This window comes from Arabidopsis thaliana, chromosome 3 (assembly GCF_000001735.4).
Source record: "Arabidopsis thaliana chromosome 3, partial sequence".
In the NCBI taxonomy this organism is placed as follows: Eukaryota; Viridiplantae; Streptophyta; class Magnoliopsida; order Brassicales; family Brassicaceae; genus Arabidopsis; species Arabidopsis thaliana.
This window is the reverse complement of record NC_003074.8, coordinates 8,690,242-8,710,404: the sequence shown is the minus strand read 5'-3', so window position 1 is coordinate 8,710,404 and position 20,163 is coordinate 8,690,242. Positions and strand designations below refer to the sequence as shown.

Sequence of the window (20,163 nt, the reverse complement as noted above, 5' to 3'; positions counted from 1 at the left end):
GAATTTTGACAAACTAATTAAAAAATCAAAAAAATTAAAAGAATTTTCATTTTATACACCATTAAGCTTATTCTTTTAATGTGTACCTGTCGAAATTTTTAACCTTTGGATTTACCAGCAATTGTTTTTATCATGCAATGACCAAGTTTTGCAATGTAATCTATGTTCCTAATGATTATAATTGTTTTGTTACCAATATTTACTAGTATAAGATTTTAAAGCGTATCTGGAATCGAAAGTCTTTAACAATATTCTCCATCTAGGAGTTCAATATCATCAATTTTCTTTTTCCTAAATCATATATTGAAAGTTTATTTAAGAAAATGTACTGACATGAACTATATAAACTTTATGATTTGTTTTCACCCTAGTTGAGTTTTTATAATCGTATCCATTTTTTTTTTTTTAATATTTCGTTATTCGTACTTACGATTAATTAAGAGATGAACATATGCTATTCTTTTCCAACAACCAAAGGATTTTAAATACACAAACAACTCAAGAGTCTGTACTCATGTTACTATTAGTCTACTATGACGGGCGTATGTTTCACAATAATTATATAATCAAAACTGAGTTGGTGGATAGAGATAGTTTTACATTTTTAATACATGATAATGAAATTTAGTCGTTAATTATTATTCTTATTTTCAACTACCTATGATTTAACTCTTTGTTGCTTTCTACATTAGGTAATCCTCAGCGCCTTATGCATATAATATTCATGTTAAACTTACTTTATTAAAACGATAGTATAAAATTATGTTTTTACTTCTAGTAGATATAAAAATATTTAAACTAACTTTTAGTTTTAGAAATGAATTTTAAAACGTCTACCTATGTATACTTATAGGATGATTAATTTCTTTGCATGGTATTTTCCTATAATAAAATATATGCAAGTAGTGCTTTTTCTATAATAAAAGAATTTAAAAAAAAAAACTGTAAGTAAAATGTTTTAGAGGATTTTCTTTCTCCAAGTTCACTCTCTGCATTTTTATCTATATTATATAGACATTTCAAGACATTGTATAGTTTATAAAACCCGATCTTCTCATATCACGAAACAAATTCTATCAAATTCTATCAAATTTGATTCATTTCACTTTGATATTGATAAGATCATATATATATATATATATATATATATATAATTTTCAGAAATATATATTATTTTATCATTTATCAAATTGTATCATTTTTTACATTTGCTCAATTCGGGACCAAATTTACTTTTTAATATATAATGGTTTCTGATTTATCGAATATTATCTATAGAGGTTTTAATGTACTTTCCAATATAAAAAATTATGTATTTTGATAACAAACTAGAAACTATTTGACACCAGCTTCACTAATGTCTACATTATATTAGCGCTAATTAACATTCTAGAAAGCTAGCGTTGACGAGCTAGCTAAATAATAAATGATTCACAAACATATATATATAAACTTGATCAAATCAGCAAAATTGAAAGTATAAAATAGTGACATCCCAACTAAACAATTTTATAAAGAGAATTTATGAGAACTGTCTTTATTGGTTATGAAACTGTTTTTTTATTTTACAAATAAAAAAAAAACATTTTCACAATTATAAATATTTTTTTTTAAGAAGAAGACTCATGCCTTTTCCATTTTAATGTAAAAGAAAACGATCAATTTAAATAAGATATAACATGAATAAGGCTATACACAAAATAATTTTTAGTTTACGTTCAATGTATGTTTTCAAAAAAACTTTTGTTAGTTTTGAATGCGATTACTGACTTACTGTATTCAAACTTTATTTTAATTGCATAAACAATTGGGTTCCTACTAATCCTTCACCATTTCTTTCTCATTCAATCATGGATTTTTTTTTTGAATAACTATTTTATTATAATATCATATAAGCAAGAAAAAGGGTCTAAATAGTTTAATATTGTTGGTGTAATAATTTAGATTAGAGCAATCAAATGTCTAAATATTATAAAATTGTTGATTATATTATTACTAATAGTTTAATTAAAGTACCTCTGCTACAAATAATTAAATGGGATTTGATTATAAACATGTTCCTTCTATGTTTAAACGCAAATCGGAGCCTAATACGTCCAAACTATATCCACCCGTCTCTTCGCTGTCCATAAATCCGGAGCCTGACCCGACGTTTGACCCGGATCCGAAACTCCCACAATCTCCATACCACCCAAATTCATCTCCCCTAAAGCTTTCTCTCACTTTCCCGGGAAAATCGGCGACCAAAATTGGAAAATGTACTCAGCGATTCGCTCGCTTCCACTCGATGGTGGACACGTTGGTGGTGACTACCATGGACCTCTTGACGGAACCAATCTTCCCGGTGACGCTTGTTTGGTTTTAACGACTGACCCTAAACCTCGTCTCCGGTGGACAACTGAGCTTCATGAGAGATTCGTTGACGCCGTTACTCAGCTCGGTGGTCCTGACAGTGAGTACTACTTTGTCTACTTATCTCTTTGTTCAGTTTCGTTGCTCGGTCCGTTAACAAAATTCGACTTTTTTTAGGGTTTGATGGATTCTTCTCTCAAAGTTTAGATATTTCTGATTTCTGAAGAATATGTCTCGTTACTTGATTCGATGAAGTTTATGGTTTGTTGTTCTCGAGACTTGAATTGAGATCTTTATAACTGTAGCTCTTTATGTGTCCCAAAATAGAAGCAGATTCTGCAGTGTATAAATTTGTTTCCTTTTTCGAAATTAGTCAGTTGTAATTAAGTAGTGTCAGTGTCATCTCTAAATATTTTGAAGCTTGTGAATTGCTTTGTAGCTAAGATTTAACTCCTGTGTTGTCTTTTACCTCACACATGTTTTTGAAGAGACCGTTCTGACTCTGTCTGTTCAATTTACAGAAGCGACTCCCAAAACTATTATGAGAACAATGGGAGTGAAGGGTCTCACTCTCTACCACCTCAAATCACATCTTCAGGTTTGATAAACAAAACTGATTCCTAATTAACTGTTATTAGATCTATCTTGGTTGATGAGACCACACCTAGAATTTCAATGACTTGACGCCTTAGATTCTGAAATTTGCTTTGGTATTAAGAGTTGTATCTAGGTTGGATTTAAGTTTCATTTATATGTGTTATTCATAGTAATATTGGGTGTTTGATGGTGTTGTGTTTCTCTCTTTTGTATGTGTTTTGCTCGACAGAAATTCCGCCTAGGGAGGCAAGCTGGCAAAGAATCAACTGAGAACTCTAAAGATGGTATCTATTCAGTTGACCTTTTTGTTGTTGTTGTTGTCTATATCTCTGTTTTTGAAGCCGTTTGGTTCTACTCTTTATTCATATGGCTATTTGGAATCATATTTGTTAGAAGTTTCGTAGAACTATATCATGTGAGAGGCACAATATATATTTAGTAACTGTTCATGGTTTAAATCGTCAAACAAAGACTTGATTTTGAAAAAAGGAAAATAAGAATAACAACTTGTTGGGACCCTGTTTTGTTGAATTCCAGTTGTGTGTCCATATCTCGTGGCTCCACTAATTCTGTGAACTGGATGCTGCAGCTTCTTGTGTAGGGGAGAGTCAGGACACAGGTTCATCTTCGACATCATCAATGAGAATGGCGCAGCAGGAGCAGAACGAGTATGGATATAATTGAATTTTTATTCTCATTTCTCTGTACTGCTGGTTAGTGAATTACAATTGTATGAACCCTCCTTATTTGTTTGCGTGCCAGGGGTTACCAAGTCACCGAAGCTCTACGTGCTCAGATGGAAGTCCAAAGAAGACTACACGATCAATTGGAGGTTAGGTCTCTTCATTTCTCTTGCCATTGATATTGAAGATACAAACCACCATGTTTACAAAAAGTTTGACTCAAAAGTAAATGTCCAATCCAGAAATTAGGATGGAGTTGCTACCAAATTATTCGTTCTTTTACTGATGTACATATGAACATCTGTCCTGGATCTCTACCTAGGTGGAATGAATAAACACGCCCTTGAGATTGAAACAATGACCACTTTTGTAGGAGTTTATGCAACAGGCTGTGCTGTTAAAGTGCAAACGTTTGATTGGTCTTTTAGTATGGGCAGGTGCAACGGAGGCTCCAGCTGAGGATAGAGGCACAAGGAAAATACCTGCAATCGATTCTTGAAAAAGCTTGCAAGGCCTTTGACGAGCAAGCTGCTACTTTTGCTGGACTTGAGGCTGCTAGGGAAGAGCTATCAGAGCTAGCCATCAAAGTCTCCAATAGCTCTCAAGGAACATCAGTCCCGTACTTCGATGCAACAAAGATGATGATGATGCCATCGTTGTCAGAGCTTGCAGTAGCAATAGACAACAAAAACAACATCACAACCAACTGTTCAGTAGAAAGCTCTCTGACTTCCATCACACATGGGAGCTCTATATCTGCTGCATCAATGAAGAAGCGTCAACGTGGAGACAATTTGGGCGTAGGGTATGAATCAGGCTGGATTATGCCTAGTAGCACCATTGGATAAAGTTTAGGAGAGGGAAAAAGTTCATTATGGGAAAGGTAGAGATAAGATTTAACTCTTCTTTACTTGCTTTGAGGGGCCTGTATTATTATTCGATACAAACTTGTCATCACATTTTCATCTTAGCCTACTCATGTATATATATTTCAATGTTGAAGCTGAAGCTTTAGTGTTTCCTTTAACCTTTGCCTCTAATTATTCTTGTATTCAAGAGAAAGGTTTAAAGGTACAAACTATAAAGACATAAGAAAAAGATCTATTGATAATCTATAATAAACATTGAAATGATGAAAGGGCCACCAAAGTTTAAGCCTTTAACTTTGATACTATTCGTAATGCCTTTCTTCATTACTCTTTATGCTTTACTTTATCTACTTACGCCTTGTTCCTCTCATCCATCTTTTCAACAAACATCAGAATTAACATGAGTGAGTTCTCATTTCTCGAAATTTCATTTGCTATGTTCTTATGGTTTGATTCATAGTTTTGAAATACAAAAAACCGTGTAGGAAACATGCTTTGCTGCTGTGTTAACTCGGAGAACAACAAGAAGTATGCAGAGCTGGATGCGAAGCTTGCACGGAAAATGGTGGAGAGCCGGAGTATTTATCCGGGACACAGGAGTTTAAAGTCTATGGATTCAATAATCATGAAGTTTCCTAAGCTAAGAGAAGGATTAAGAAACATCAGAAGCGTTTTCGAATCATACGGTACATTTTCTTGATATTCTTGAAGCATTTTTTCTTGAAGTTTCCTAAGCTAAAAGAAGGATTAAGTATTTTCTTTAGCAAGATTCCACTTTAGTTTTGAACTTTTTTTTGTTCTGCGGATACATTCGCAGATAATGATACAAACGGGACAATCGATATCGAGGAGCTGAAGAAATGTTTAGAGGAACTAAAGCTGAGTTTATCGGATGAAGAAGTGAAAGGTTTATATAGTTGGTGTGACGTTGATGGAAGCAAAGGGATACAATTCAATGAGTTTATAGTCCTTCTCTGTCTCATCTATCTTCTGGCGAAACCTTCCTCTGAATCCAGCACGGTAATAATCAGTGACATGATGATGAATATATTGACTATTTAAGCTAAAATATGTAGTGTGTTTCTTAGGAATCGAGAGAGATGGGTCCAAAGTTGGTTGAGTCTATATTTGATCCAATAGTAGAAGTGTTCTTGTTTTTGGACAAAGACGGTAAAGGGAAATTAAACAAGGCTGATGTGATAAAGACATTGAACAACGAAGACTATCCGCTAGAAAGATCTCCTTCACATGTCACCAACATGAGATTTGGTACATATGAATCTCACGCACACTCTTCAATTCTCATTGTTTTGATGAATTGGATTATATATACTCATTGGATTCTATCTTTATGGTGTAATGCAGAAGAAATGGATTGGGGAAGAAAAGGGAAAGTGGGTTTTAGAGAGTTTCTATTTGCTTTCATGAGTTGGGTTGGTCTTGATGATGCAGATGATGATTTTATGAGCAGCTAAAGAAACAACTTAAACAAAAGATTCTGCACATATATTTTACCTCTCAAAAACCATATTCCATTATCAATTATGTATCAAATGATTAATTTGGTTTCCTCTGTACATATGTACTCTGTATCATTCTCAAACCACTCCAACAAACAAACTATCAAACAAGTAAAAACAAAGCAAGATCTGTCTCAATTGAGAACAAAGAATTTGGACAAATGTACTTGTAATCATAGATATTGTAAGAGTAATCATTGGTTTAATCAAAGTACATCACCAAGTCTAAGTTTTGATACAAACTCAAACCAAACGAAGCCAAAACATTCTCAACACAAACACCAAACTTTCATATTCAAAAGCACAGTTACAAACATCGAAGCATAGATCATTTTTTCTCACTTATTGTTTCCTTTGCCTCCTCCTCCTCCGGAACTAGCTGCAGCAGCGGCTTGAGCAGCTTTCTTTGCAGTCTTCTCTTGCAATGCTTTTGCATCTCTAAAGCACAATGAAATCGATCAATCCATAGAGATTAACGTTGTAATCAGATTCAAGAACATATACAAATTTGGTTACCTTTCACGACGTTGCTCAGGAGTTAATCCATCATCTTTGTTCTTTCCTTTGCCTCCGGTTCGAGCTAGAGCCCTTTCACGGTCACGCTCTCTTTGACTTCCTCGTGCAAATTCGCAATCATAACAAAAGCAAGAATTAAAGAAAACAATGCTAATTTCTTTCAGATCAAAATCGATAAAAGCACACAAAATTTAGCAAACCCTTCAAGAACTCGTGAAAGGAGCATCCAAAATCTCCAGTCTTGGTACAACTTCAAAACCATACGATTCAAGGCGGAGAAATCAATGACAATAACTAATTCAAAAACAAAACCCTAATATTTTCAATTTTTTAGGTCATTTCAGCCTTGTATAACACGCCAACCGAATCGAAGTTTCGTAATTGAACAGTCGTGCAAACAAAACACAGAACTTATTGAAAACAAAATCAAATTTAAGGTGAGAAACAGATTTGGAACAAACAGAAATCAAACGAGTAGAGAAGGATATGAGTCATGGCAGGTGAGATCTGCGTAGCGAACAAGCGATCCTGAGAGAGATCAGAGATTTCCGACGATGGTGAACCAAATCCAGACAAGGAAGAAGATTTGATGGAATAAATTCGATTATTTATATGATTTTTTGTACATATTGTTTTGGGTCCAAAATCGTAATTTCCATACCATCGAAATTTCTAGGCCTAGACTTTGGTTTTCTTTTCTTTATTATCCGTTGGGTTCGGTTTACTGATTTTTTTGGTTTTCCGGTTTTCCTATTTTGAGGGAAATTAATGTACATTTTCGGTTTGTTAAAAATCCGGTTTGGGGGCACCAAATTGAGACCTATGTATGATTTCAGTGCTTTTTCTTGATGTGATTTTGAGTACAATGAACTTAGCCATTTTTTACTTTTTGTTTTGGTTTTAATTGTATTTGTGTTTCAATGTTGAATCTATTTATAGCCAATAATATCTAATACTACTAATATTATACTACCAAAGTATTGGTCAATAAAAAAAATAATTAAAATACATTTGCATCTAACATATATTGACTAAATTAATAATTTAAAAAGTATTGACTCATACTACAGTAAAATATTTATATAATGCTATTTATTTTGTAAAGTACTAGCATAAGCTTGTCATTTTTTAAAATCTGTCACTACTAATTTTACTATGATTATTTTCAAGTTTTATAAAGACACTACTTCTGTTGATGTATGACATGTTGTTGATTTTTATGATATATATATTTATAAGTGAATTATTAATAAAAATCATTAGAATTTGCACATGACTAAAACAGAGCATTGTATATACCATGAAACAATATAATAAAAATGGGATTGCCATGTGTATGACATGATATATTTTATTAAGTTTAAAATATAATATGTATTAGGATTTCCATTTTTTTTTTTTGTTTGACAGCAGATTTTCCATTTTCTAAAAACGCCTACTCGGATATGGATTAGGAAATAGAAACAGCTCTATCTGACTATCTCCTATATATATAGAGATAAGTTTACATTTTTACTCAACAAAAAATACAAACACAGAAGAGAGATTAACAAGTTTATGATAATGCATACGACGAACAAGTATCCGATAAAACTCCCCAACGATTGCTCGCAGAAAGAGTTTAAGCGAGCGTTGGAGTTCGTGAAGAAAGTAAAAGAGATTGATGAAAAAGGAAACCACAGAGGAATCTTCCTTCGATATACTACTGCAATGAAGCTTTACTATTCTGGATCTTTGAGCGAAGTCGATCTCAAAAACAGAATCACGACTATTTTCAAGAACTGCGACGTTTTGCTCGATGCCTTTGATCGATTTCTGGAAGATTCGAATTCCAGTTCTCGTCAAAAGGAAGTTTTTGTTGATCCAAAGAATGTTAAACGAATAAAGGAGTTCTTAAAGTCGTTGAGAAGAGACTGCGAGGAATTATGTGGAGTGCTTATAGAGGCTTTCGTGAGGTTCAAGGAACATAACGATGTGCAGATTTTAAAAGATGATGTTGACCTAATGTTACGAGATTATCCTCGTCTAAAAGAGGAGTTTAGGATGATCCTACTCGACCACGGTTTAATACAAGATGAGAAACGAGATGAGATGACGCGTGGGGAAGAGGACGAGCTGTTCAAAGATGATATGTACTTTCATGCCATAGAATCGGCCATTAAGTTTGCGGTGGCGGAGGATAATGAGAAGCCGGAGGTGGGTGTTTATGGAGCCATTAGACGGTTTTACAAACAACGACGCAGAAAGTTGCCACGAGGAATCATGAAAGATCCGAAACTTGGAGTTAGAAGAATTTTACCAAATTTGCAGAGGAAGTACAACGAGTTGCTCAAGAACAGAACAAAGTCGCTTGAGAAAGTGCGAAAAGTGAATGAATCATTGGTTGTTTTTGATTGGGTACGGTAGAATGTTGTGTTTTTTTTTTGTTAAGGGAAGTATTTGGTTTGTTAGGGTTAATTAGGATATTGTGTCTACTATTCTATTTAGATTGATATTTGGCTTTTGAAACTTGATTAACATAATGATAACTTATAAACCACATGTTCAAAACAGAGAGATTCCTAATTATGAATTGATTTTTACTGTATTTAATTATGAATTGATCTGAACTTAGGGACAGTGGCTAGTGGCCTATATCAGCACGTGACACTAGCCACGCGTAGCGGTTCCGCTCCAACAAAAAAGCAAACTCGCTATCTGTCCAATCAGGAACAACCACGTCATAGCTCCTGACAGAAGTGAAAAAGACGAAACTATCCAAACTTATGGATCGTATTTACAAAGTCAAACCCAAATCTGAGTCAAAAAATAAGAATCTCACCGTTCCTTACTTCTTCTTCATCTTCCCTCGAAAAACTGAGAAACATTTTCTTTCAAAAGAGAGATTACAACAACCATGTGTGGAATCTTCGCGTATCTGAATTTTCACGCGAACAAAGAGAGACGATACATTCTCGATGTTCTCTTCAATGGTCTTCGTCGTCTTGAATACAGAGGCTACGATTCTGCTGGAATCGCCATTGATAATTCTTCTCCTTCTTCTTCTCCTCTCGTGTTTCGTCAAGCAGGAAACATTGAATCACTTGTTAATTCCGTTAACGAAGGTTACTTTACTTACGGATCTCTGAATTTTGAATCCAAAGTCGTCGCCTTTCTGAATTTTTGTGTGTTGTTGTTTCTCGATTTTTGCAGAGATTACGAATACGGATTTGAATCTAGACGAAGTTTTCTACTTTCATGCTGGAATTGCACATACGAGGTGGGCTACTCATGGTGAGCCAGCTCCAAGGAATAGTCATCCTCAATCTTCTGGTCCTGGAGATGATTTTTTGGTGGTTCATAATGGTGTTATCACTAACTATGAGGTTTCTAACTTCTCATTTCTTATGTTAAAAAGAGTTTGGTGATAAAAAGAACACATTTTGATTCTGTTCTTGTTGTTAGGTATTGAAAGAAACGTTAGTGAGGCATGGATTTACTTTTGAATCGGACACAGATACTGAAGTAATTCCTAAGCTTGCTAAGTTTGTTTTTGACAAAGCTAATGAAGAAGGTAATGCTTATTGTGCATGAGATTTGAAGTAGTGGTTGTTTTGATTTAGTTAGTATGCTCATTTTCATGGGGATATCTATTTCTTATGCTTTGTAGGTGGACAAACTGTTACATTCTGTGAAGTTGTGTTTGAAGTGATGAGGCATCTTGAAGGAGCTTATGCTCTTATATTTAAAAGCTGGCATTATCCGAATGAGTTAATTGCGTGCAAGCTTGGTAGTCCATTGCTTTTAGGTGTTAAAGTAAGTAACTCTTTGTCACTAGAATCAAGAGGGCTGTTATTCGTTTCCTTGCTAGTCTCTCTTAAATACTTATAGAAGCAAAAGTTGATTGTTTTAGCGTGGATAGTGGCACAGTTGCTTCATATTGCTAGCTTGATTTGTGTACTTAAGATTCTAACTGGATCATGATGCTAGCTTTTATTTTCTCACCTCCTTTTTCACTCACAGAATCGGAACCTTTTGGGTTTGTAAGCAACTGCGGTATACCTTACTTTTGCATATGCTTTCGTAGGAGCTAGATCAAGGTGAGAGCAATAGTCATGTTTTCCAAGATGCTCACTTTCTATCTAAGAATGACCATCCCAAGGAGTTTTTCCTATCAAGTGATCCACATGCTCTTGTTGAGCACACAAAGAAAGTTTTGGTGATTGAAGATGGCGAAGTTGTCAATCTCAAGGTATAACAATTATTCAGTTATATTTTAGTTAGTGTGTATTCATTCCCTGTCAAAGTTAAGTATGAATGTTGAATTCTAGCGTCTGACCAACTAATCTTATTGACTGATCACTGAGAATATGTGCAGCATTCACAAGTACCAACTGAAACATGTAACAAATATCATGACAGATAACCATATGTTATTAATATTGTTTATGCAGATTCTTTGTGCTTACCACTTCCACATTTTATTAACAGGATGGAGGTGTATCAATACTTAAGTTTGAAAATGAGAGGGGAAGGTGTAATGGTTTATCGAGACCTGCTTCAGTGGAACGTGCCTTATCTGTTCTAGAGATGGAGGTAGAGCAAATAAGCAAGGGAAAATATGATCATTACATGCAAAAGGAAATCCACGAGCAGCCAGAATCTTTAACTACTACAATGAGAGGCCGACTTATACGCGGTGGTTCACGTAAAACGAAAACCGTCCTCTTAGGTGGGCTGAAAGATCACCTAAAGACCATAAGACGCAGCCGGCGTATAGTTTTTATTGGATGTGGGACAAGTTACAATGCCGCTCTTGCATCAAGACCTATCCTTGAAGAACTCTCTGGTAATTGCTACTAAAACTGTATGTTTTCTTGATTTGAAATTGACTCTGCTAACTGAAGTCTTTCCATAGGTATACCAGTCAGTATGGAGATTGCTAGTGATCTATGGGACCGGCAAGGTCCAATATACAGAGAAGATACCGCGGTGTTTGTGAGTCAGTCTGGTGAAACTGCAGATACACTACTTGCTTTGGACTATGCTCGAGAAAACGGTGCATTATGTGTCGGCATAACTAACACCGTTGGGAGCTCCATAGCTAGAAAAACACACTGTGGTGTCCATATAAACGCAGGAGCTGAGATTGGTGTCGCAAGTACAAAGGTACTTTTTGTAAATCCCTGAATGTATATTCATACATCTTCCTGGATTTGGAGGTTAAAAACCTTTGCGTTCACAAACATTATCAGGCATATACAAGTCAGATTGTGGTAATGGTAATGCTAGCTTTAGCAATAGGAAGTGACACAATCTCCAGCCAAAAGAGACGGGAAGCTATAATCGATGGACTACTTGATTTGCCGTGTAAGTCGAGTAAATTAGAGAAAAGTTACTTCCTCTGAAGACTGTTTTTAAGCAATCTTATTTGACTGCAGATAAGGTTAAGGAAGTACTAAAGCTAGACGATGAAATGAAAGATCTCGCGCAACTCTTGATAGACGAGCAGTCACTGCTAGTGTTTGGCAGAGGATACAACTACGCAACAGCTTTAGAAGGAGCATTAAAAGTAAAAGAAGTAGCACTTATGCACAGTGAAGGAATACTTGCAGGAGAAATGAAACATGGACCTTTAGCTTTGGTTGATGAGAATCTCCCCATAGCTGTGATTGCCACTCGTGATGCTTGTTTCAGTAAACAACAATCTGTGATTCAGCAACTTCACGCACGCAAAGGGAGACTAATAGTAATGTGCTCAAAAGGTGATGCTGCATCGGTAAGCTCGAGTGGTTCTTGTCGAGCTATCGAAGTTCCTCAAGTTGAAGATTGTTTACAACCTGTTATTAATATAGTGCCATTACAGGTAAAATTCTTAACCTCTAAATCAATCTATAATCTATGTATTTTTTTTTTTCGTTTTCGACGTGTTTATGGTGTTTTTTTTCTTCTTCTTCTTGGGTACAGTTGTTGGCTTATCATCTGACTGTTTTGAGAGGTCACAATGTTGATCAACCGAGGAATCTGGCAAAGAGTGTGACTACTCAATAGAGAGATCTTAAAGATATTTGACTCTAGCCTGTATAGTTTTGCCTCGTCCTTTTGGATTTTTTTTAAAGAAAATTATGTTAACCATCGTTTACTTTGCCACGCTTTTTTTGTCTAAAATCCCAAAACAATATATATTTTTTTTTTGTTTTTTCAGTTTAATATTGGGCTTAGGCATTAAACTCGAAAACTGAACATGAACCGAACCGAAAAATCCGGTTCCAAAACCGAATCTATAGTCATAAAACCTGAATAGATTTTTCAATATTTATACTTGAATCCAACCAACAACCGAACAATATATCTGAAAACCTGGTTTTGAAACTAAACAAAGTAGACATAAAAAAATTCTTACTGTTTTTCCTTCCTGAAACCAATCTAAGTCCAATACTTACCGAAACCAAACCATAATAACTCCGATTCGATACAAAACTTTTATATCCAAACTATCTCAATCCAAAACAAACCAAACCAAATCCGAATGTCCATACCTAGTTTATACTATAACACCAAATATGAACCTTTATATCGAACCGACATTGACAACAATCATAAAACATCTATAATCAATTTTGGTAGTGAATTATTTCTTGTTATTTTCAATAAATAATAGTTTTGTCAAATTTTGAGAATATAGAAAAGTAAGAAGGTCTTTTGCGCAATTCTGTATAAATGACGAAGTATAAATAGGAGAAAGACTTAAGTTGAACAATTTTGCAGAAGCCCTAGTAGCATGATGGGGCGGCCGAAAGCGATACCAGATGATGACGACGGCGAACTTTCACAGTTCAAAGGTTTCGATGTCGATAACGATTTCGCTAAGAGATTGTTGCACAACAAGGAACGCGAGGATCTTCAGCGATACGAAGAGAAGAATAAGCAAGGTCTCTTCAGCGAGTCCGAGGAAGAGCCTGAGACGGAGTCTGAGCCGGATTCTGATCTTGGAAATCCAGAAAGCAATCTCAAATTCGTTGATTTGTTGATTAAGGTAAAGAAAAAGGATCCTATTATTAAGGACAAAGATGCTAAGTTCTATGAGTATGATGATGAGAGTAGTGAAGAAGATGAGGTTGATAAGAAGGATACGAAAAAGAAGAAGAAGAAGAAGAAGATGTATTTGAAAGATGTTCAGGCACAGCATTTGCTTGAGGGAGGTCCTGAGTTTGTTGAGGAAGATGAGGAGAGGAAAGTTAGGACTTACGCTGAGGAGCAGAAAGAAACGAGGAAAGCTGTGACTGATGCTTGGAAAGCTGAAGGGAACGAGAGTGGTGAAGATGATGATTTTTTGAGAGTTGTGGAGAAGGAAGGAGATGATGATGTGGAGGTTGATGAGGAGTTAGCTAAGAAAATGGATGAGTATTATGGTGATGAAGCTGAGGCTACTGAGAATCAGTTTTTGAAAGATTACTTGGTGAAACAGTTGTGGAAGGAGAAAGAGGAGAGGGTTCCAGGTGAAGAAGAGTTGAAGGAGTTGAGTGAGGATGATCACGAGGTTTGGGATCAGGAGGATTTTGAGGCAGGAAGACCGTTGGATTTATTAAACTATAGGCATGAAGATGAGAATGCTGGGGACACTGTTATGGGTCAGTCTAGGGTTGTGGAAGGGTCGGTGAGGAAGAAGGATAATGCGAGGAAGGCGCAGAGGAAGAATAAAGACGAGAGGATGAAGAAGGAGGATGATGTGAGGAAAGAGGAGTTGAAGCGGTTGAAGAATGTTAAGAAGAAGGAGATTAAGGAGAAGATGAAGAAGGTGCTTTCTGTTGCTGGTTTTAAGGATGGAGAAGAGTGTCCGTTAGATGCCAAAGATTTTGATGATGAGTTTGATCCTGAGGAGTATGATAAGATGATGAAAGCTGCGTTTGATGATAAGTACTATGGTGAGGAGGATTCGGATTTGAATAGTGATGAGGATGATGATGGAGAGAAACCAGATTTTGACAAGGAAGATGAATTGCTTGGACTTCCTAAAGATTGGGATGTGACTAAAGGTGGGGATGTTTTTGCAGCCGCAAGAGAAAAGGTTTTGAAGCATAAGGAAAACATGTTGGGTATTGATGAAGAAGAAGAAGAAGATGAAGAGGAAGAGGAAGACGAAGAAGAAGAGGAAGTAGATGAGGAGAAGGAGGCAGAGGGTAAGAGGAAGAGAAAGCGAAAAACGTCTCTTGTACAAAAGACGAAAGAAGCTTTGATGGAGGAGTACTACAAGCTAGATTATGAGGATACAATTGGAGAATTGAGAACAAGGTTTAAGTATGCGAAAGTACAACCAAACAGATTTGAACTGGATACAGGAGAGATACTTACCTTAGATGACGCAGAGCTGAACCAATATGTGCCATTGAAGAAAATGGCTCCTTATGTGGAAAAGGATTGGGAGGTGAATAGGCATAAGGTCAAGGAGCAGAAACGTAAGATCAGGGAGTTGTGGGAGGGTAAACACGATGAGAAGAAAAGCAAGAAGAGGAAGAAGAATGATGTTGTTGAGACCAAACCAACACCGAAAGAGGCTGAGGCTGAGGCTGAGGCTGAGGCTGAGGCTGAGGCTGAGGCTGAGGCTGAGGCTAAACTATCGAGAAAGGCCAAGAGAAGAAGGCGTCAAGCAGAGAAGAAGCTTCCTCCTAGCAGAATGGCTGCGTATGGGAAAGCATAATAATAAAAAGGGAAACTAATGCATTTTCATTTCTGTTCTTTTTAAGTTTTGAGCTACATTTTAAGTTCTCGAATTTACTCTTGTTATCTCCTAAGTTAGTGAGATCATAGAGAGTTTTAGCTTTATCGTTTCCTATTATAGATATTTTAAGTTTATCAGTTTTCGAACTGTATAAGTTTTAGTTTCATTGTTCTTCAGTGTTTTGAATTTATATCAATCTTTCTTCGTCAGTTTTGATTCTTTATTATTCTTTTAGACTCGAAGAATCATTGGTTCATTTATGTAACAATTCTTTGATAAGTTATCAACTAAGAGAAACTCCAATTTCAAGAAAGTGATCATGATCTTTTAATTTTGTATCTATGATCCAAATTTTGGTGCTTATAAAGTTATAAAAATTATTTTATAAGTAACACTGGGTACTTTGAAAGTTATAATCAGTTAAAATAGTGATTGCGGCAAACGAGAGAAAACAAACTACTTAATAACTTAATTATACATTAAGTCAAGTAAAGAGTTTGCAGAAACTGAAGTCTTACAGAAATCTAGAGAAAAACAGTAAGACAGCAAGAGCAGACCATAATGTTTTCAAAATGAAACTCTAAACCCAGCAATCCGGCATACACCAAATCACTATACCCAGCATTGACTACATTACGATCTCATCTCCGCTGTGGACCAAAACGATTGCAGAACCTAGAAACACTACCGACGACCTACGTAGCCAACCTACGTAGTACCCTTTTATACATACTGTTTCAGAACAAACTATGCCTTTCGGATAACCCTATAAGACATTAAACACTGTTAGGAAACGTCTTTATAACCCAGAGCCCTAACAGTCCTAACTTTCATATGATCATTCTCCTTGAAGTGGCTTAAGGCTAACCCCTAAACCCTCCTCAGTTGCATCAGTGCTTCCTCCCTGAGTTGCGTCAGTGCTTCCTCCCTCAGTTGCATCAGTGATTCCTCTAAGCCGCTTTTCCGGATTTTCATCACCCTGCTCCACCGCATCAAACTTCCTTTTAGACCCCTCAGATGAAATTCCAACCATTTCAGAATCCACCTGCGTAGCATTAGCTTCCTCAACACCATCAAGACCTTGCTGCTGCTGCTCACCATCCCCAACAGGCAAGTCCTGAACCACACCCGCCAATTCGAGCTGCTCACCATCCCCAACAGGAAAGTCCTGAACCGCATCCACCAATTCGAGCAGCTCCAAAGTACCAGAAGAAGTTCCACCATCACCACAGTTGCCCTCAGCAGAACCATCAGAGTTAGACTCATGAGGCGGTGGTGAAAGAGAACGTTCATAAGGATCAGGAACATCAACCCAAGGGATCAAACAATTCCTAGCCAAATGATTCATATCCCCACAATTAAAACAAAACTTAAACCTCGCTTTACTCATACCAATATCCTCATACCTAAAACTCACAATCTTAACCTCTCCAGAATCAAACCTCGCCACTTTCTTAAAACACAAACGTGTATCCACACAAACATTCACACGAGCACGCACAGAACTCAAATCAACCATTCCATCATCTAATTCAACTTCCATTACCTCACCCATAGACGAAGCAATCTCACGAACCGTCCCATCACAAAGATACTGAATCGGAATCCCACGAATCTTCAACCACATAGGCACCGACTTCAAAAACTCAGGACCTTGCTCATCTTCCCATTTCTGCAACACAACGAGCCATCCATCAAACGTGTAAGGACCAACCAAAGAACCATTTCTAAATCCCGCTCTTTCTCAAACACGAACTGACACTTCCCGCCGCCGATAATGCGTCCATGACATTCATATCCTCCGAGACACCACTCAAGACGGAGTTTATCGATCACAGAGTAGAGATCTTGTCTTCTAGGGCTAAGAACTCGACAAACCAAGCTTTGACGTTTTTTCTCACGGACTTGAGCGTAAACGGTTTCTGGTACGGCGATTGGTTCATCGGCTAAACCTAAAGCGAGATATCTCCGTGTTCTTCGCGGATTGTTCAAAGCCATCGTCGCCGGTGAAATTCAAAACGGAGTAATCGCACCGATTTGTTTCGATTTTCGAAAGGGAGAGAAATTAGGATAAGCTCTAGAAATGATATTAATTTAACTATATTTATATTTATTAAGTATTAGTAACCGCCCATTAATGATAACCGTTTACTTTATGTGGTTATTTTGGGTAGTTGGGCCTACTAAAGCCCAAACATATTTTTCCTAGCCCAAACATGGTTTTGACTTTTAATGGGATTCTTGAAGAGAATGAAAAATGGTGTTGATTCATTTTATTTTATTTTTAATAGTCTACCAAACACTAGTTTGTAAATTTCTCTCTAATTAATTAGAGTACTCTTTAAGAATCAGTTTTTAATTTAGTTACTAATTTATTGATTTTGACTCTTTTTCTATCTTTTTGATAATTATGTATGGTAATTAGATCATTACTATATATGGGAGTCAAATAAGTTTCTTATATAAATGATTAATTCACACAAATATTGATACAAACAAAAGATGATATCCACCAAAGCATATAGCCTCTTCCTGGTCTCCTTAGCCTTAACGACCTCTTGGTTATCTTTGGCGGCTCCAGTCTTCACCATAAAGATAAGCAACAACCTTGCACCTGGCTCTAATCCGATCTCCATAAGTTGCATCTCGCCACAAAAAGATATTTGGTCTGCTGTTGTATCTCAAGGTCAGAGTTCCGAGTTTGGGTTTGACACAAACCGATCAGTTAAATGGACTTGTGACATCTCATCGGGAGCAAGAAAGAGTAGTTTCGTCATCTTTGATCTTAATAGAGACAAATCAAGATGCAGATCCGATGGTTTTTGTCTATGGCAAATCAATCCTGATGGTCTTTACCTATATGTCGCTTCTATTCAGAAATACCAAAAGCAATTCAATTGGTGATACACCAAACAATATGCATTGTGTTATTGTATCGTTCAGTCGTATAATATAATATAATTATAAGATTTCTAAGGTATTTTTAAATTTATGATATGATTTAGTTCATAAGAAGAAATCACAGAAAAGAACTTGGTTTAGGTGTCGTAACGAAAACATACGTATGATTCAATTTTTTTTCTTCTTCATATCACATATACGAAAGTTGGCTAACTCGATGTTATCACTTTAAGAACCGATACTTAACATCATCATAAATTTTTTTTTTTTTTTTTAATTATGAAATTATCTCATTCTTAAAATCTGAAATAATTGTGGTAACCATTGCGTTTCATCATCCTTTCGTCTTTTTTGATAGAGTTTCGTCATCATACAGTTTCCAACGTAACACTTCAACAACATCACCTCCGTCTTAGGAAAAAAGAAAACGCTTGTAAACCTAGTTTTTCTCCGTTTACACACTTATGTTAAATTATATATTTGTAATCCACTCGCATGGGGATGGACCATCACTGATGGTGTATATGTCTATGGATTTTAGTTCACTAGTGTGTTGTGATAAAATGTATTAATTTTTTTTATTTTTTTTTGTAAATATCTCATTCTTGTATTTTTGATGATTATATGCTAGCTATTTGTGGAAACAATGATCTCTTTATTTTGAGACACTAAATAACTCTTTTAGCGAACTTTCTTTCTTTTGTCAACAAATTCTTGTTTTCTTATAGAATAGGTATCCTAACATTTTCTGCTTATTCGCATTCTTTCTCTATTTGTCATCCCGGTTTGTAATCCCCACGGTTATGCCAGAAACAAATAGCATTCAACAAATAAAATGCTTAAATGGGTATACGAGTAATTGTAATCGAAGAGCGATGGTGTACACTCATACCATGGCTAGTTTGTTAACTCTTTTCTGATTCGTGGTCCTTTTATGCATATTTCATTATTAATTTCCTTTTGATAAATTTCTTGACTTGACTTGACTCATTGCTTGACTTGACTCATTTTTATTATTAAAAGATTACATGGTAAGATCATTACATTGTGAGTCAAAGAAGTTTCTTATATATATATATGATTCACTCGAATATTGATATATAGTGTGTAAAACAAAACTAAAGATGATATCCACCAAAGCATATAGCCTCTTCCTTGTCTCCTTAGCCTTAGCCTTTACTTCTTCGTTATCTTTCACGGCTCCAGTCTTCACCGTAAAGGTAACCAACAACCTTGCACTTGACTCTCATCCGTTCACCATAAGATGCACCTCGTCCAAATTAGATACTTCGTCTCAGGTGTTATTTCGAGGTGAGACTTACGTGCTTATGTTTGACACCGACCAATCAACTAGATGGAATTGCGTCATCTTCTCATCATCGGCCAAAATGACTCCTTTCGTCCTCTTTGATCTCGATAGAGACAAATCAAGATGCAAACCCGATGGTTCTTGTCTATGGCAAATCAATCCTGATGGTTTCTACCTATACGTCGCTTCTATTCATAAATACCAAAAGCAATATAAATGGTGATTCCCAAAACAACTTGCATTGTGTTATTGTATCGTTGAGTTATATATATATCATAATACTCTTAGAGTATGCTTAAACTTTATGATATAATTGTAGTTATAAAACCCCTTATGTATTCATAAGAAGTCACAAAAAAATAAAAGTATGATTATTTTCACCTCCGAGCTCTCTTTTCTTCCTCTTTTATCCTATGTCGTTTAGTTTTCTTATCTTTCTTGTGCTTATTTTTCTACGCCATGGACATATATAGTCATTTGTTTATTTTGATCTCTCACAAATCCTTATGGATATTCATTCATAAGAAGTCACAAATGGTTGATGGCTATATATAAAATATAATCACACAAGGAAAATTTCATCAATATGTGCCCGCCAATCTCTCATGTATCTCATTATAATCCGAAGTGATCCCTATTATATAATTTTTAGATTTCATTTATTTTCCAAAACAAATATTATATTGTGTTCCTTTTATTCACATAACCCATTGATTTT

The 20,163-nt window shown here is 35.8% G+C and overlaps 9 protein-coding genes across 14 annotated transcripts; 7 read left to right on the top strand and 2 right to left on the bottom strand.

Moving 5' to 3' along the window:
• Positions 1 to 2,068: 2,068 nt before the first annotated feature.
• Positions 2,069 to 4,797, top strand: AT3G24120 (Homeodomain-like superfamily protein). Of its 2 annotated transcripts, none has more exons than NM_113317.5 (6): positions 2,069 to 2,452; positions 2,874 to 2,950; positions 3,179 to 3,233; positions 3,539 to 3,617; positions 3,712 to 3,781; positions 4,070 to 4,797. In NM_113317.5, the coding sequence occupies exons 1-6, from the start codon at positions 2,257 to 2,259 to the stop codon at positions 4,478 to 4,480; spliced, it is 888 nt and encodes a 295-aa protein (NP_566744.1). In that variant the 5' UTR covers positions 2,069 to 2,256; the 3' UTR covers positions 4,481 to 4,797. The 2 variants fall into 2 exon arrangements, with proteins under 2 accessions (NP_566744.1, NP_974356.1); NM_202627.1 differs by having other exon boundaries at positions 2,090 to 2,452; positions 4,061 to 4,769.
• A 57-nt stretch (positions 4,798 to 4,854) lies between these two features.
• On the top strand, positions 4,855 to 6,197 carry AT3G24110 (Calcium-binding EF-hand family protein). 2 transcript variants are annotated; one of them, NM_001338668.1, is made up of 5 exons: positions 4,855 to 4,905; positions 4,987 to 5,187; positions 5,319 to 5,521; positions 5,590 to 5,770; positions 5,867 to 6,197. In NM_001338668.1, exons 1-5 carry the CDS (start codon positions 4,902 to 4,904, stop codon positions 5,974 to 5,976), a joined length of 699 nt encoding a protein of 232 aa, NP_001319629.1. In that variant the 5' UTR covers positions 4,855 to 4,901; the 3' UTR covers positions 5,977 to 6,197. The 2 variants fall into 2 exon arrangements, with proteins under 2 accessions (NP_001319629.1, NP_189053.1); NM_113316.2 differs by having other exon boundaries at positions 4,855 to 5,187.
• AT3G24100 (Uncharacterized protein family SERF) lies at positions 6,094 to 7,185 on the bottom strand. Its single transcript, NM_113315.4, has 3 exons — positions 7,026 to 7,185; positions 6,538 to 6,640; positions 6,094 to 6,459 (listed from the first exon to the last, which is right to left on the bottom strand). The coding sequence occupies exons 1-3, from the start codon at positions 7,030 to 7,032 to the stop codon at positions 6,360 to 6,362; spliced, it is 210 nt and encodes a 69-aa protein (NP_189052.2). The 5' UTR covers positions 7,033 to 7,185; the 3' UTR covers positions 6,094 to 6,359.
• A 753-nt stretch (positions 7,186 to 7,938) lies between these two features.
• AT3G24093 (Paired amphipathic helix (PAH2) superfamily protein) lies at positions 7,939 to 9,083 on the top strand. The gene has a single exon (NM_001035678.2). The coding sequence runs from the start codon at positions 8,095 to 8,097 to the stop codon at positions 8,941 to 8,943; it is 849 nt and encodes a 282-aa protein (NP_001030755.1). The 5' UTR covers positions 7,939 to 8,094; the 3' UTR covers positions 8,944 to 9,083.
• A 269-nt stretch (positions 9,084 to 9,352) lies between these two features.
• Positions 9,353 to 12,720, top strand: GFAT (putative glucosamine-fructose-6-phosphate aminotransferase). The gene is made up of 10 exons (NM_113314.4): positions 9,353 to 9,641; positions 9,730 to 9,902; positions 9,982 to 10,090; positions 10,187 to 10,332; positions 10,604 to 10,768; positions 11,008 to 11,365; positions 11,435 to 11,685; positions 11,772 to 11,886; positions 11,958 to 12,382; positions 12,484 to 12,720. Exons 1-10 carry the CDS (start codon positions 9,434 to 9,436, stop codon positions 12,565 to 12,567), a joined length of 2,034 nt encoding a protein of 677 aa, NP_189051.3. The 5' UTR covers positions 9,353 to 9,433; the 3' UTR covers positions 12,568 to 12,720.
• Positions 12,721 to 13,262: 542 nt separating this feature from the next.
• AT3G24080 (KRR1 family protein) lies at positions 13,263 to 15,538 on the top strand. Of its 4 annotated transcripts, none has more exons than NM_001338667.1 (2): positions 13,263 to 15,088; positions 15,125 to 15,500. In NM_001338667.1, exons 1-2 carry the CDS (start codon positions 13,298 to 13,300, stop codon positions 15,212 to 15,214), a joined length of 1,881 nt encoding a protein of 626 aa, NP_001326130.1. In that variant the 5' UTR covers positions 13,263 to 13,297; the 3' UTR covers positions 15,215 to 15,500. The 4 variants fall into 4 exon arrangements, with proteins under 4 accessions (NP_001326130.1, NP_001118687.1, NP_001326131.1 ...); NM_001125215.2 differs by having other exon boundaries at positions 13,263 to 15,100; NM_001338666.1 differs by having other exon boundaries at positions 13,276 to 15,094; positions 15,125 to 15,538.
• A 96-nt stretch (positions 15,539 to 15,634) lies between these two features.
• AT3G24070 (Zinc knuckle (CCHC-type) family protein) lies at positions 15,635 to 17,344 on the bottom strand. Its single transcript, NM_113312.3, has one exon. It carries the CDS (start codon positions 16,860 to 16,862, stop codon positions 16,074 to 16,076), a length of 789 nt encoding a protein of 262 aa, NP_566743.1. The 5' UTR covers positions 16,863 to 17,344; the 3' UTR covers positions 15,635 to 16,073.
• A 384-nt stretch (positions 17,345 to 17,728) lies between these two features.
• On the top strand, positions 17,729 to 18,214 carry AT3G24068 (Plant self-incompatibility protein S1 family). Its single transcript, NM_001035677.2, has one exon. It carries the CDS (start codon positions 17,738 to 17,740, stop codon positions 18,137 to 18,139), a length of 402 nt encoding a protein of 133 aa, NP_001030754.1. The 5' UTR covers positions 17,729 to 17,737; the 3' UTR covers positions 18,140 to 18,214.
• A 1,035-nt stretch (positions 18,215 to 19,249) lies between these two features.
• Positions 19,250 to 19,831, top strand: AT3G24065 (Plant self-incompatibility protein S1 family). Its single transcript, NM_148746.2, has one exon. It carries the CDS (start codon positions 19,261 to 19,263, stop codon positions 19,666 to 19,668), a length of 408 nt encoding a protein of 135 aa, NP_683588.1. The 5' UTR covers positions 19,250 to 19,260; the 3' UTR covers positions 19,669 to 19,831.
• Positions 19,832 to 20,163: the final 332 nt, after the last annotated feature.